The sequence below is a fragment of the Gavia stellata genome, chromosome 2 (genome assembly GCF_030936135.1).
Source record: "Gavia stellata isolate bGavSte3 chromosome 2, bGavSte3.hap2, whole genome shotgun sequence".
NCBI lineage: Eukaryota > Metazoa > Chordata > Aves > Gaviiformes > Gaviidae > Gavia > Gavia stellata.
In genome coordinates, this window is record NC_082595.1 from 5,953,521 (window position 1) to 5,968,497 (window position 14,977).

At 36.0% G+C, this 14,977-nt stretch overlaps 1 protein-coding gene across 22 annotated transcripts in view; it reads right to left on the minus strand.

The window, feature by feature from the left end:
* The window catches only part of NRXN1 (neurexin 1), a 740,438-nt gene that overhangs the window by 647,863 nt on the left and 77,598 nt on the right, over positions 1–14,977 (minus strand). For 10 of the 22 annotated variants that reach the window (XM_059835682.1, XM_059835677.1, XM_059835675.1 and 7 more), the window contains exons 2-4: positions 14,576–14,593; positions 9,832–9,861; positions 9,019–9,030 (exon numbers count right to left, since the gene is read on the minus strand). The exons of 4 other annotated variants lie outside the window; for them this stretch is intronic. In XM_059835682.1, the coding sequence (XP_059691665.1) occupies positions 9,019–9,030; positions 9,832–9,861; positions 14,576–14,593 (60 nt within the window). Of the gene's footprint in view, positions 1–3,450; positions 3,482–9,018; positions 9,031–9,831; positions 9,862–14,575; positions 14,594–14,977 lie in introns of all 22 variants that reach the window. 8 more of the 22 variants (XM_059835668.1, XM_059835678.1, XM_059835666.1 and 5 more) reach the window with 4 other exon arrangements.

Below are 14,977 nucleotides of genomic sequence, written 5' to 3' on the forward strand. Positions count from 1 at the left end.
TGTATTCAGTGCCTCTCAATGTTTTCAATAGGAATACAGGAATATATCCTCTTCACAGTAGTCTAAACTGCTCCCTTCTGTGCTCTGAGGGGGTACGTAGCAGGAGATCTACAGTGGGACTTGAATAGCTTTACATAATATTCAGAATATAGGCTTGCCATAGATCTTTTCCTCTGTCTAATATAGGATGTCTGGATATGTATGAACATACCAATCCTATACAGATAAATATGCTGTACAAGAATCATAAAATTACTGATTTCCAAGTTTACCTTTGTTGCTCCAATCTTGCACTTAGATACTTTTATATGATTCTTTTCTGAAGTCTAAATTATCTTCCAAACCTTATAATACAGTTACAGTCACAGACAGTATCCTTATTTGAATCATTCATTGCAGAGAACTATAGGGCTGAAAAGTCTGCTAAGGACACCAAAACCATGTCATGACTGACACAGACACAGCTGTCTTAACATGTGTTTGAAGGTTCATAATGAGGAAAGCACCTTGAGGTATACCTGCAAAGTTTATAGTTTGCACAAGTATTCAGGTGAAATGAGAGCACCAGTTCAGTACTTGTACCACAATGATCTGGGGGTATTCAGGTATATGAAGACTAAATTAAAATAGAATCAGAATTTTTTGAACTCTCACATCATCTTTGTGATGATGTAAACATATAGAATGTTACAGTTCAATGTAATTACACCCAAATAACTCTTCTAAAATTGAAAACTACGTAACAACTAGTTAGTACTTGCAGTTAATACAAATAATATCAAATACCCATTTAAATGACACATCATTCATAGTGAAAACAGCATTGTCAAAGAGGCATTTAGCTCTAAAACTAATTTACGCTTTGTTTTGCACAGGTTCAATAGTAAAATCACAACATTAAGTATCTCATCTGCACGCAAACATAGTTTTTAAAGACGATTTGCCTGTAACTGAGCTTGGTGATATTTTTGAAGATTTCTTATGGACTTGTGCAAATAGTAAGCATAGTACCTTGTAAGACCAAGTTGTTAAGCAGAGCCATTAACTGAGAAAATCAAATGCTCACATGATCAGCAAAATGTCTGCGATGCCCTTTTTCTGAGATGGAAAGCACTTATCTGGCACCTTTTTGATATAACCCAGGTTCTTCCTAATAAAGATATTCAGGTTCATTGATATGGGAAATCAGGTAAATTATTTCTAATTTTTAATCCTAGAGAGAGATGTTACTGTTGGGTGGGAGTGGAGTCACAAAATTACCAATGTAGCTGGCATCAGGAATTAATCTCTTAGGGTTTTCAGCTAACAGTTACGCTTCAGAAGCAGAATATTAATGGTCACAGGAAGATATTAAGCCTCCTTTCCTTTGAGTGGATATTCCTTCTGAAAATGGGATAACAATGGCTCATGATATGAAGTGCAGGACAGACCTATTAACTCAGGGTAACTCCAGTGAAAAATTCACAGACTTATACTCACTTAGTGCTGAATTTTGCTCTCTGGGCAGCCTCTTCTCTGAAGAATATGCAAAGGCAGATGAAAGGGATTAGACCCAGCTGCTTTTATTTCCTCCCACCTCCAATATAAAGAGGCTACTCAAGTCAATGCTGTGATGCCAACAATGCCAGGTGTGGCCTACCAGTTTCTCTGGTAGCCTCTTGTTATCCGAGGTTTAGAGAAGGTGCCAGCGAATCAGTCCAGATGTTTCCCTTCTTTAAGGAACGTTTACTTTAAGCAGGCAACAAGATGTATCAGAATCTCTAAATCACGTTAGCAAGTTACAAAAACAAGCTTTAAATTAAATGGTGTGCTGATCAGAAAATGAGTGTAAGTGGGTGCCAATGGAAAAAAAGCCCCACAGATACAGCTGATGTAAGTGGGGAAAAAATTACTTCTTTCACTAGAGTAAATAACTTCAATAAAGAGATTCAACAGGTGGGTATGTATGAAAACCATTAAAAGAATGGTGAAGGTGGAATTTCACAGCAAAGTCCATGGGCCATCATCCAGGCTCGGTTCCTCTGAAAGCTTTCTCCTTTGTGCTCCTGAATTTCCCAGTTCATTGCACAGTTTCACTGTTCTGCTGATACTTAATTGCTCTGGGTGGTCCCTGAAGTGAAGATAGAAAGCTACCTTCAAGCAATTAAGAATGACAGGGTTATGGAAGGCTTTGGATATCAGGAAAGACACATATTGCTAGTACCGGTGCAAATTATATTGTTTAATTAAAAGATTTTTAAAGGAGACTGGATAATTCAAAAGTTTGTTGTTTCTAAGTAGCTTGGCGTATTATTACAGCCATAGAAAATTACTGTAAAGGTTAAAATTTTTGTATGCAGAGTTCTTACTTCTATGAGAACAATCAATTCTGACCAGACTATTTAAATGTCTTTTTCAACTCTTTTGCGGGAAGTCATTCTTGGTGGAAAGATATGGTTATGATGTGCATTTAGAGAGCATAGTCCATATATTCAGTTATATCAGTACAATTTTAGGGTGGTTTTCTTAGGCATTCTTCACTTTCATTAAATTTAGTTTCTTTAGAGATTGTGATAAGGTTTACTCCCAAATTTAGTTAGCTTGCATGTAGGCAAATCTTAAGAGACTTTTGAAAATACTCCTCCTTAGGGCTCTGATTTCTTTCCACTTAACTGGTGAAACTCCACTGAGCTTGATTCTGATTGGATTTATGTAAAAGGCAGTTGAGACTTCTGCTATAAGTGAGATCTACAATAATCTCCAATTACTTGTAGTTTTCACTGAAATAATAGAAATTTCTTTAGCTGCTATTGTAGATTTCAAGGACTGAATTTCATCCGAGGAAAATCTTAGCTGTAATGCAACCCTAGCATGAAGCTGTAATCCTTAGTGTCACTCCAACAATGTATTTGGCTAATGTCATCAGATATTAAAAGAAGGTGTAAAGGAGAAGGTTCCAGGGTATTCTACAGAATATCCAAGGAATACACCTCTCTGAAATCTGTTTCATTGGAAATGCCTGTGAAATGTATGAAACTCTCATGGAATTTAATTGTGCCAAAAAGATACAGATCGCTGCAGCTTTCAGTTCTCATTTGCTATGTATATTTACATATACACAGAAATAGATGTTTGCTTTAAGGAAGAAATGCCTAGTTTTCCTATTTCTTTATTGCTTACCTGCTCAAGATTTTTTTTTTACCTCTTCAGAGTGACAGCCTTACTGTTTCCCATCCTCAATAAATCACCACCTACTTTTTGGCCTGAAATATATATCCTTCATCTTGAAAGAGCTTTAATATTATTTTGAAAGGCTCTCTGTCAGCATACCCATCTTCTGGAGAAATCTCTGCTCAGAATTGGAGCCTAGTGTTGAGGAAGCCAAAATCTTAAATATGTTCTATCTTATACTACAATGCTTTCTGGACCCAGCAGAAATCTACGCTTTTACAAATTGAACGGGGTTTTTACATAAAATCCTTCCTAGTTCCACATTTATTGTCTTTCCTCTGAATCCACAGGAGACCTATGACATGCATACCTATGTATATATGATACATGATAATTCTGAGTGACATCAGAATGATTCAGAATACGGTAAATGTTTTATTTTGGTGGTGGAAAGGTGCTAGAACACATGGCATGGATTGGACATTACACGTGGTGACTTATGTCAGAAAAATAACATTTTTAAAATAAGCATGTTCCCCTTTCTCCATATAGTTTTCTTGATATTTACAGCAGGTCCTTACAATTTCTTTTCATACTGCTGATCAGGAATCCACTATCTCAGATATAATTTTGGGCATATGTATCTCAAGACAGAATCTGCATTTCTGGTTCTGATGTTGATGGATTTCTTCTGAGCCATGTACTTCAGACAGAAAACTTCAACAGTCATGTTCTGCTGCATTTTTCTCCTTAGGGAACATCAATTGATCACATTTCAGCATAAAGATGAATCTGCAGCTCCAAATGCCATGTTCTAGGCTTGCTAGGTGTCACTCACTGAAGTGCAAGTAAATTATTTGCTTCAATGCACCACAACTTTTAAATACATAAAAATACCACCCTTCTGATCAAAACTTTTAGTTTATAGTTCATTATGATACCGAACAAAAATTTGAACAGATTAATCATGAAAATTTAAAGATAGTATAAATGTTACTAGAAGACGTGTAGGCATAGGTGCATGGGTTACACAAAAGAACTTAATTGCAGTATTTTTTGTGAACAACAGACACTATTCAACTATATTTATGAGGCTCTTTAGAAACAAAAAGTCACTATAGAACAGATACAATGTGTAGCTACTGCTCTTTGGAGCACTTTGAAGAGCTTTATGTTTAAAGTTCCTTAATTTCTTTAAAAAGGTAATTCTCATAAAAAAAAAATCAGGTAAATTTTATATAGAATATTTTTTAAATTGTTGTGCTGATCATTTTGTTAATTATAGAAGACTGTTAGAATGTCTGGGCCCTGTTAAATGGAGCAACTATGAGATTCAGCGGGGAAACGTAGGTTATCCATTCTTCTGCTGTAATGACACTTGGGAATAATTTCAGTTACCCGAGCTTGACAACCTCATTCTGTGTAAAACTCCTAAATTAACTCAGTTCAATTCTAGCGGTGAGTCTTTCAAATAAGCTGCCACCACCTAGGATATACAACTATGTGAACAAGTACAGAGAGTGAAGAAAGCCCTCTGTCCATGTTTTGCGCTTGCCAGTCAAAAGCCAGCCGCAGGTGGGAAGGCATGTAACTGAATCTATGTCAAAAGGGCACCGAGCCAAAAATAATACGCTGTGCTAGAGCTTGGTGCTGTACCAAAGCATTTAGACGGCTTCTGGACTAGTGGTGGCTCAGGCCAAGGAAGGCTGGAGGATGCGTGGCTTTCAGACCCACTTTGAAGCTGCACAAACAAAAGCAGGTGAGGACAGGCTTTTCAACAATCCTGGGAGCTTCAGAGAGTGTAAGAGGCCAAAACTGTTTTAGTTCTTTGAAAACAGAGCAAAAATGAAAGTCATCATACTAAGATGAACTTGCAGTCACATTGAGGTTAATGACTGAATGCCACATCGTTTGATGTTAGGAGAGGTTACTAGCACAAGGTGATATTTCTGTTGCACGAAACAAGCACTATATAATTACTTAGCTATAACATACCATTTTAATGCTCATGATTGTTTAAAGATTTATTTAAATTACTTTTATTTTTCAGTGCCCTATTTTAATTGTGATTGATAATTAACAAAATTCTGCTCTTACAAATACCCAGTGGCGTCACTTCGGTTTTACAGATATTGTACGATAGCTTGTGCAATACAAAACTTGCCCTCTTTTGGCACGGAAGTTGACACGTCTATAAACTGACGTTCAGAAGTCTGTCTTCAGCATTTATACACAGTATACCAAATACCAGCACATCAAAGCCTGTAATCTAATACAATAAATTGCAGTTGTACAATCAATTTTTTGGTAGAAACACTTATTGCTCAGCTAGATATCATTTAATAGTTTGTTATGGACCTGAGTGACACATGTATGATTTAAAGCTGCATATAATCTCTAAAGTAATAGAACAGGAGTATGAACATAGTCTTTAGGTATAGAATGAGTAATATATAGTCAAAAGTAGGTTATTTACATAGAAATTAACTACAGGTAAAAATACGTGTAGGCTTAAGAGAACTGCAATATAAAAAGGAAATAATGCATGTCACTGTTGTAGTAACTAAATTATAAATCCCTTTCATTGCTTATCCAAAAAAAAAGCAAAGGAGGAGAGGAATTTTTTGGAAAAAATAAAGGAACAGAGTATTTTACATTAGTTGCCATGTAATCATAGTTGTATTCATCACAAAATAATTCTGCATGGGAAATCCAAGAGGTACTAACATTTGATAAGGTAAGGCCTATAGGTGGAAATGGTAGTTTTATTAGACCACCTACAATAGTTGGAGAAAGCAGACAAAATTTGTTTGAGCACAAATCCGTTTGGGCACAAATTTGTTTTGGGCAAACAAATCCTTTTCCATGTCTGTTATGAGGAGCAGACTTCCAGGTTTGCTTCGAATTCAAACAATTGATCTGAGGAGCATATTCAAGTGGTCTAGTAAAAATGTGAACCCCATTTACAAACCTTGCCTTGCCTATGTCTTTTCACCACCACAGCTGCGACAACACTACTGTGAAAGTTGTATGCAGGTAGGTGATTTCCAGGGGAAAAAAGAGGAATTGCTAAGTATTTCTGATCATATATGAAGCTTATCGGAAAATAAACGAATGCCAGTACAAGCTTGCGGCTCTTCCTAGAGTTAGACTTAGCATCTACAAGGAGTAATGGATCAGGAAACAAGTTTTATATAGCTCTAAAGTTATGAGACAAACTTCTATATAGGCTCTCAGCTTTATGTTATATCCTGCTTTATGTCAGCTGATTTTGTAAATAGATCGAGTTATATGATCCCAAGTACTGACAGATGTCTCAGCACCATGACATCTTCCGAGCTTTGCTTCTGCATTTCTCTAAGGGAAAGTGACAGCTTTGTTAATACTGGTAAAGCTTCAATACAAACTTTGTGGGGAAATTATCCAGAGCATCCCAATTTATATTACAACTAATGACAAATAGCAGGTGTGTCCAGTGAGGGCACACTGGATTTTGTTTTGCTTGCCTGCCTGGAAAGGCTGCCTCACCCCTCCTTCCTCCTTCAACACCACGTCCCTGCCCTGTCAACATCCTGTCCTAATTCTGAAGGTACATTGTTTTTTTTTTCCTTTTCCAGTATCCCAAAGAATATCTACACACGTAAAGACGATGGTGCTACTTCAGCCATTTATACTCTTCAGGGCAAATTACATAGTGAAGCTTCTTAGAAGTTTTTTATTGCTTATATTTCCAAAATAAGATTAATTCATGATAGTCAGAATTTTGCAATCACTTTTATTACTGACCTTAGATACCTCTAAAGGAACTGAACTTATAATGAAAGATTGAAATAGGTGTAAATTAATTCAATGCCGAGCTCCTCTTTCGTCCCTTCGTTCCTTTCCATCACCCTCCGACTTTGTTATATTGTCATGCATTACGAATGTGTATTATCATCACAACTGTTTCAAGGTCACATGTTTCAATAGCAGATATTAGTGTAGTTTCAGGATAGTCAGTAAAATGAGGCCATTTTCCTCTGGTTGAGGATATGGTTCGATATCGAGGGATATTTTCTGTTACAAGCAACCGGAGTTTGGATACATAGAAACCCTTTCCATCCATTTGAACAAATATGCACCGTTATATTTGCAGAAGAAATACTGTGATTATCAAAGCATAGTAATCAGTATTGCCATATAAACTGGATAAATCTAATAAAAAATTAAAATGTGAAAAGAAAAATGTAGTCAAATGATTACATGACTGGTGACTGGTGTTTAAATTATGTCACATGGCACATCATATCCAAAGGCATTTTTTGTGAATATAATTGTAAAACCTTTTAAAATAAAACTGTCTAACTATTGCACAATACTGGCAAAGTTTTTGTTTTGCTAAAATCTGCTTTCCAGATCAACTACTAATCTTCATATATATTCATAGTAATTATATTTTCATCCTTTTCTACAAAAACCCTTGTGTTGTACATACTACATCACGTATTCTGTGTATAGAATAATGTAGAAAAAGAATTCCTTACTATTAATAGAAATGATCTATAATGTCAAGGTTCAGTTACTATAAAATGTCATTTTAAGGTAACTCCACCCAAGACATCTACCATTAAGGAATAAGATAGTAGTAGTAAGTCAGTCACACATACAAGGTACTGTTAAGAAAAACATAACAAGGATCAGCCATCCAACAAACAAAACAATCCTACAAAACAAAGAAATCAGTAGACCAGTTTTGATTCTACTTGCTTAAAACTTTTCCTAAGCAAGAAGATTTACAGCTCCAGAACCCACATAACCTTGTAGATAGTATCCCACCTAGAACCGGGTGCACAGTCTCTCCAGGGAGTCTGATATGAAGAGGAATGAGACGCTACAGGTTTGTAATTACAGTCCTTGCAGCACATGAACTTTGTAGGTGTGGAAACACTAAATCAGCCAAGACACCAAGGAACGTGGAAGGTTGTTTCTAATTTAACTAGTTAGCAAAGTACGATCATGCAGATTGGATTTCTGATTTAGACCAAGAGTAGGCACACCCTGACAAATGCTTAAGATGAATAGAACTGTATTATTCATCATATGTAACACAGATTTAATGGATTTTAATGACCAGCTTCTTATCATAAAAATATATTTACATAATGCCTGTGAACAAGTATCCTTGTAGCAAAACCTGGTGTTTATTTGTACAGGAAAAGTCTTGACCCTACTGCACATGTTCCCCCCAGGAGAAAGAAATTAAACATGGCTGGTATTCTCTACATAAAGAAACAAAAAAAGAGTAAAAAATTCTGAAAAAAACCCCACACTTCTCTTTGGTGTTCATTCTTCCTCATTCCTTTGTCCAATTCTTGTCTCAGATATAATCAAAGTGATTAATATACAAGGAAAATCTCAGAGCAAATGTGATCAGCTGATAGCAGAGACTTCCTGAAGTCAGTGCTATTCAGATTTAGAACTTACATCAAGCTGTGGACTGGCCCTGGACAGATTATCTCCAAAGAGTCTCTGTTGAACAACATCGTGTTTTTTTCTGTGCCTGGTGGTTTAGACTACAATTCTTCGAGAACAGAAAAATGCATACCTCAAAACGCGGCTGTTATTTCATCCTGAATGCTTTCTATAACTGTTGCCTCTTTTATCACTGCCAAAGCTTTACATCTCTCGCAAAACCAGGAGACAAACATTAAAAAAGGTCAGCCTGTACTGTAGGATACTTCTCCTTACCTTGATATCCATGAAATATTTACTTTAAAAATATACCTACCTCGTGTTATCAGTGCAAAAAGATTTACATTTATTTGCATTACTTACACATACATTAAAGTATACTGATGGCATTAAAAAATAAAGAAAATCATGTAATACCTTTACTTTTACCTATGGATTTGGTGAAATGGTTCCATGAAGAAAGCATTTCCAGACAAAAAGAGAATAAAGAGGAGAGAAACAACAGTAAGAGTCATGAGTATATGTAAATGCAATAGTACCTGAACATGAAGAGACAAAGTATAAGGTAAGTGTCTGGAGACAAATGGAGAAGCAATCAGTGTCATATTAGGGATTTAGTTTATTTTTTTCCAATCATGTACATGCAGAGAAACACACAAATAACCCATGCTTAGATAAGAAAGAGTGACACAAAAGTAACATGGACAATGGGTTAGGAGGAAAAAAATCACTGATTTCATTAGGTTGCAAAATTGTACTCTCAGCATTCCAGAAGCCAGGAGCAGGTGCTTTCTGCACATTTTCAATCAGCCATGCATTAATGTAAATGGACTCTTCAATGTGTACAATGTGACAAGCTGAGTATCTTCTTTCAGGAGCTATCTGAAGAGTGCTCTTGTGCTTCGTTTATCTTTTATAGAATCACCCGTAATCGTATTTTTTGATAAATACAAGAAATTTTCTTAATCACCTTCTTATTTCTCTCACCTCTTTTCAGTTATTATAGTGCGAGAGGGGTAGTTGAGGAGGCAGGAAGGACAAAAGCTTACGGAGCAAACAAAAAAATAAATAAAAAATGAAGTAAGAAAAGATGTGACTAAAACCACGTGTTTATTTGCAGCCAAAGACAGCTTTCAAGCATTTGCCCATCGTTTGCAGTGATGGATTCAAAGCAGCTACAGAACAAGAAGAAACAATGAAAGCAGAGTGGAAAAGGAACAGAGCCCATACCTTGGTCGCCCATCATCAGGTGCGCCAGACCTTGAAGGGAAACAAGAGCACAGTCAGCAATGAACAAGGGAGCACGGGAAGGTGGTGTTGTCACAGTGACAAAAATGTTTTGTGACAGGCATCTGTTTCCTATAAGATGTCTGTATCACAGAGGGAAATCAAAGAGCATTTTTCAACCACTGGTTGGAATGCTTTGGGCTACGAGTAACAGAACTGCAATTCAAACACTGGGTGCCGTTTTATTGTGTATTTCTTCTGTGCAGTAGTTGGGATGACGGAACATAATAAAATGCTTTCAAATCCAACCAATTCCTTTAATATTCCATCTGTCTTTATCGTCTTTTGATTATATTGCTTTGAACACTTCGCTGGGAGGACTTCCTGTCCTCTACTTGTGAAATGACGTTAAAAACCTGGAGAAGTGTAAACCTGAAAAATGGGCTGGGTCTGATCTTTTTCCCCTCATAAAAATGAGCATTTCAGGTAATTAAATAAAGTTTCTTCGTCACATTGAAATGATAATGCAAAGGATGTCTCCTTATTTGTGTGAAACGTGAGAGTAGAATGAATTTGTTCCAGAGAAGGCAAATTATTACAGATGCAGTATAAAATACATAGCAATAAAGAAAATTTAAGTGACAGCTTCTGAAGCTACTTCATAAATCTGTGATAAATAGAGTTTGCTTTATATTTGTATTGTGAAATGAAATCCAATCATACCAGTGTAGGTCTAGTGACATTTCAAAACAGATGTCCATAATGATAATCACTCAACCAGAGCCAAATTTCGTTACTCTTTAACCAAAAATATTCAGCTTTTTTAATTCATGATAATAAAATGATACTTATATTCTCACTGAGAATAATGTGATGTAGGGAGAACACTTTTCTAGAAATATGAAGGTTTTTCACATTTTATGTCTGGTATAAAAAATGGGCTTATTCTCATTGAACTTAGCTGTTTTAGGATCCATTTTAGAAGTTATGAATTGCTCATGTGTTACATGTGCTCCTCTTCTCCAACAACTATAAAAAGTGAGATATTATTTTCTTATTTGCAAGTAATTAAAATTAATTCACACAAAGAAGGTGTGCAATAAAATATCCTGCTCTTTATTGGAAAGCAAACTTCCTAGAGAGTTCCTGTGATTTCTAATTCACAAAGAAAATTAGGTGCACAAATGACTCATAGTACTTGGGGGGGAGTTCAAAGAAGATACTCCCGGCTGCAGTCAGTCTTAAAGGATTCATATCTTATCAGTCCCAATTCCAAATAGACTAACAATGGTTTTGCCGAATGAGTGCTTTTTAATGTCACCCTTTTTAGATGTGCAGTTAAACTGAAGGGCCTGATGTGCCCCATCTCTTGTGCAAGAAATTTTGTTTCCAAATACAGCGCCCTGCAGCTGGTGGGATTACCTGGAGCTTACAGCAATGTAAATGAAAGCTGAGTGTGATCCTGAAGGGATCCCTACTTAAGCATTGCTTGGGAAACATCACACAGCTGTGCTGCAGTTAGCAGCTTGTGAAAGAGAGTAGAAATGTTTTCACGCGTGTTCTTTCTCTAAAGTGTTGCTGCAAATGAGACAGGCACGCTGAAAACACAAAGTATAAAAACCCATGGTCAAGCTTCATTCTTTTAATGCTGAACGTCCCTGCACAGCCTTCTGGAAGTATTAGTCTCTTCATGGGATTATTTATCTTGTCTTTTGGCAAGTTTACTGTTGTATTTGAACTTGTCTTTTGGCTTTTAACTTCTTGTGTTGGCAACTATAGTAAAAAATCTAAGACTTTTGACTTGGCCTTAACTGTATTCGATAGAGGGAAGGTGAAAATAGTCTAATGTTACAACATCTTTTTCCTTAATAAAATTGTGACTTTTCAGCAGCTACTTTATGTGAGCTCTTTCAGCTCTTAGAAGGTATGAAGCAAATTGCTGTCATGTCTCCTAGGGGAACATAAAGAAGGTAATCTCTTACTAGCTTGCATTCAAATATGATCTTTATAGCTATAAGGACCTAAATAAAAGGCCTAGCTTCAGGAGATTACTACTGCTTGATAGCTATTATTTTTGCTAAAATGATACGTGAGATTGGTCAGTTGTAAATACATGATTCTTATATAATTTGAAAAGAACGTAAATTGTGGAAGTGCCTCTTGAAAACGTCATAGAAACCACTTGAATTTTAAGAGTCACTTACAGTGCTGTTCAACTAAAAAAGGAAGTCAAGTGAATGTAAAAAAAAATACACTGCTCAAACCAAACATCTATCAATTAAAAGACATAGTACTATAGTACACTGTATTTTGTTTGACTCTGTATGTTACTTTGTTTGCAAAGCAGTAAGGTTACTTATACTTACTTGCTAAAAGCACATAATGATACTTACCTTACTTGATATTTTTGCAATCTATGGATGAAGGCTATGGAAGAGTGAAGAATTGCTATTACTGTGCCTGTGCAATCCACAGAGTGGTTTAAAATGATACAGACAAATCTACCATGATAGCAATTGCTGCTAGATTTTCAAAATGTCAGTCTGCTTATAATAGAGAATACCACAATGGATAGTCTTAACTAGCCATGTATATGTACCATACATTGAAAATATTCATTTGTACACCTTTACTTCGTAAGCGGAATGAGAAAAGCCTTTTCTTTGTGAATTAGGAATTCAAGATTCAGTAGGAATGCCTCATGTGTGACCCACTCCATCTTTATACTGAACTTGGAGCAGAGAGTTAAGGGGCACAGGATGGGATAGTGGAAGCGGATATGAAGATAGGATATTTTCAGAATTTGGTGTGTGAGTTCCATGCAGAGCACAGGCCAAAACAAAATTTAAACATGGTAAACCTGCGGTGAACATGTTCAACCCTAACACAATAATAGTAAAATGAATAAAATGTAGCCTTTTCATACCAGCAATAAATACAAATTTAACTTTGTGAATACTAAATCCTTCTGTTTTCTTATGTAGCCTAACTTACAGAGATGCTCAGATATCACAGAAATCAAAGATGAAAAATTACAGCTCAGTTCCCAGATTGTGCTTTGGATACACATTCTATGCTTCCATTCTTTACATGTACATCCTTTGTAACTTTAATGTACGCCTAAGTATCCAGAGCTGTGTTGGAATAAATTTAAGGTTGCAGTTTTAAGAATTAGATTCAGGTAAAGTCTGGATTAACTGTTATCCAGGCTTTATCTTGTACTGCTGTGCATAAATGAATACATGAAATGAAATTGAGCCTCCTTATCTAGTTATGCTGATCCTAATTCACATTTGAGACTCATGTTGACACCAGTAAGAGTTTCATGCACAGATCAAATATAAGATTAGGTACTTATTTCTAGGCTTTTATGTTTTTCAGTTAGAATTCCTACTCCAGTGTTGTTGAATACATTTTTATTTCACAATGAAAAGGAAATTGTATTGATACGTATGTGTGTGACAGTGCACACAGTTAAAGCATCAGTATTGTTTAAATTTTCTTTTTCCTACTAGTAACATATATTTTAATAAAATTGCACAGCATCCTGTATGTGCTAAATCTGAGCACCTCTCTTTGCCCTGGTATACAGTAGCATAGAGAAACGCAGAACGGCCACTTCCAGGCTTTTTTAGAGAATTGTCCCTCAACAGGCAGGCAGTGGCTCATGGTGGCTTGAATCCTGAATGAACTCAGGCCCCACAGTGGCTTACTACAGGACCCTGGGTCAGAGCCATGCCAGGGCGGTCACTTTGCATATGAGTTATCTTACAAAGTCCTTGATTTAAAAATAATTTTTAAAGTATTGGGAAAAAAAAATGAATGTTATTGCTCAGTTTAGATAGATAAACTCATTTTTCAAATAGATAATCCTTTATCCAGTATGCAAAGGTTCGGCCCAGAGAGATTTTTAAAAGCATTTGTACATAAAAAAGCACCTGCACCTTTTGGATTATACGCAAAAAGACAGTATTGATTCCCAGCAACAACTAATCTGTGAAGCATATTCTGTACCTTTAAAACTATGATATGTATGCACGCAACATGTTTTGCCAGCTAACAGACATACTTACCAATATTCAGGCTAGATGGCATTGTGCTTTAGTTTCCACTGCCCTGTGCCATACTTTCTTTAAAGGCACTTAATTACATACCAACATTATTATTAAAATCACATGCTGCTTCTTTTACAATGTCAAAAAGGCAGAGTGCATTATGCTGAAAAGTTAGACAGAAGAACCTTTTTCCTAAAGCTTTGTGTTGTAAAGGATAATACAGTAAGCAAGATTTGTAGTATTAAAGAGAAAAGCGCTTTCCATTTTCCTAAGCAATTAAAATATAGGCATTTAACATGCATTACATTCTTATGAGGAGGATTTATGCTCCACACTAATGAAACAAATAGTTTCTTGAAGTGTTTTTCATACAGAACAGGAGAAGAAATCAGTCCTTCTGCAAGTCTCCTAAATGATTTTGAAGGGTGATTTAAGTCATACGAGTATTGTTTCAGTGGGGATATTCTGGAATTATGCCTATAAGACCAAGATTAAAATGGAGCTTTGCTTGTGTTCTGTATGGAAAAAGAAATCACACTTATTTAATAAACTTGTATACCTTTATGGGTAAAAAAATGCAACTTACCGTACTGAATGATATGCGTACTTTTATAACATTAAGCAGAAGGGAAAAAACCACTAAACAGAAGGGAAAAACAAGAGCTTAGGAAAATAAGGTAGAAAGCACCCACCTTCCACATAGTTGTCTTCTGTAAGCACATAACAGGGAAGGAGAGAAAAGGAAAACATTCATTAAGCAGCATGCAGACTGGAACTTGCCATTGCATGTCTTCATCATGCAAGGCATCAAACACAACATGCAAGTGCTCCATTGCTACAGTCCAGAGGGAAAAACAAAAGCACCAGGGAAGCAGTGTTTCTTCTATTTAACAAAATTTGCGTGATATGAAATAAAACAATACTGTTTCCAAAGTGCAAAAATTGTACAGGATTTACTACAGCTCTTTCTAAGTTCAATTACTATTAGTCATTAATCAGAAGATCTTCCTGTAAGGCTTTTATAACTACATATTTCAAAGCCATCAGACATTTGTGATAGGGATTCTGAGTTCATTTGCTTCTACTTTCCCATT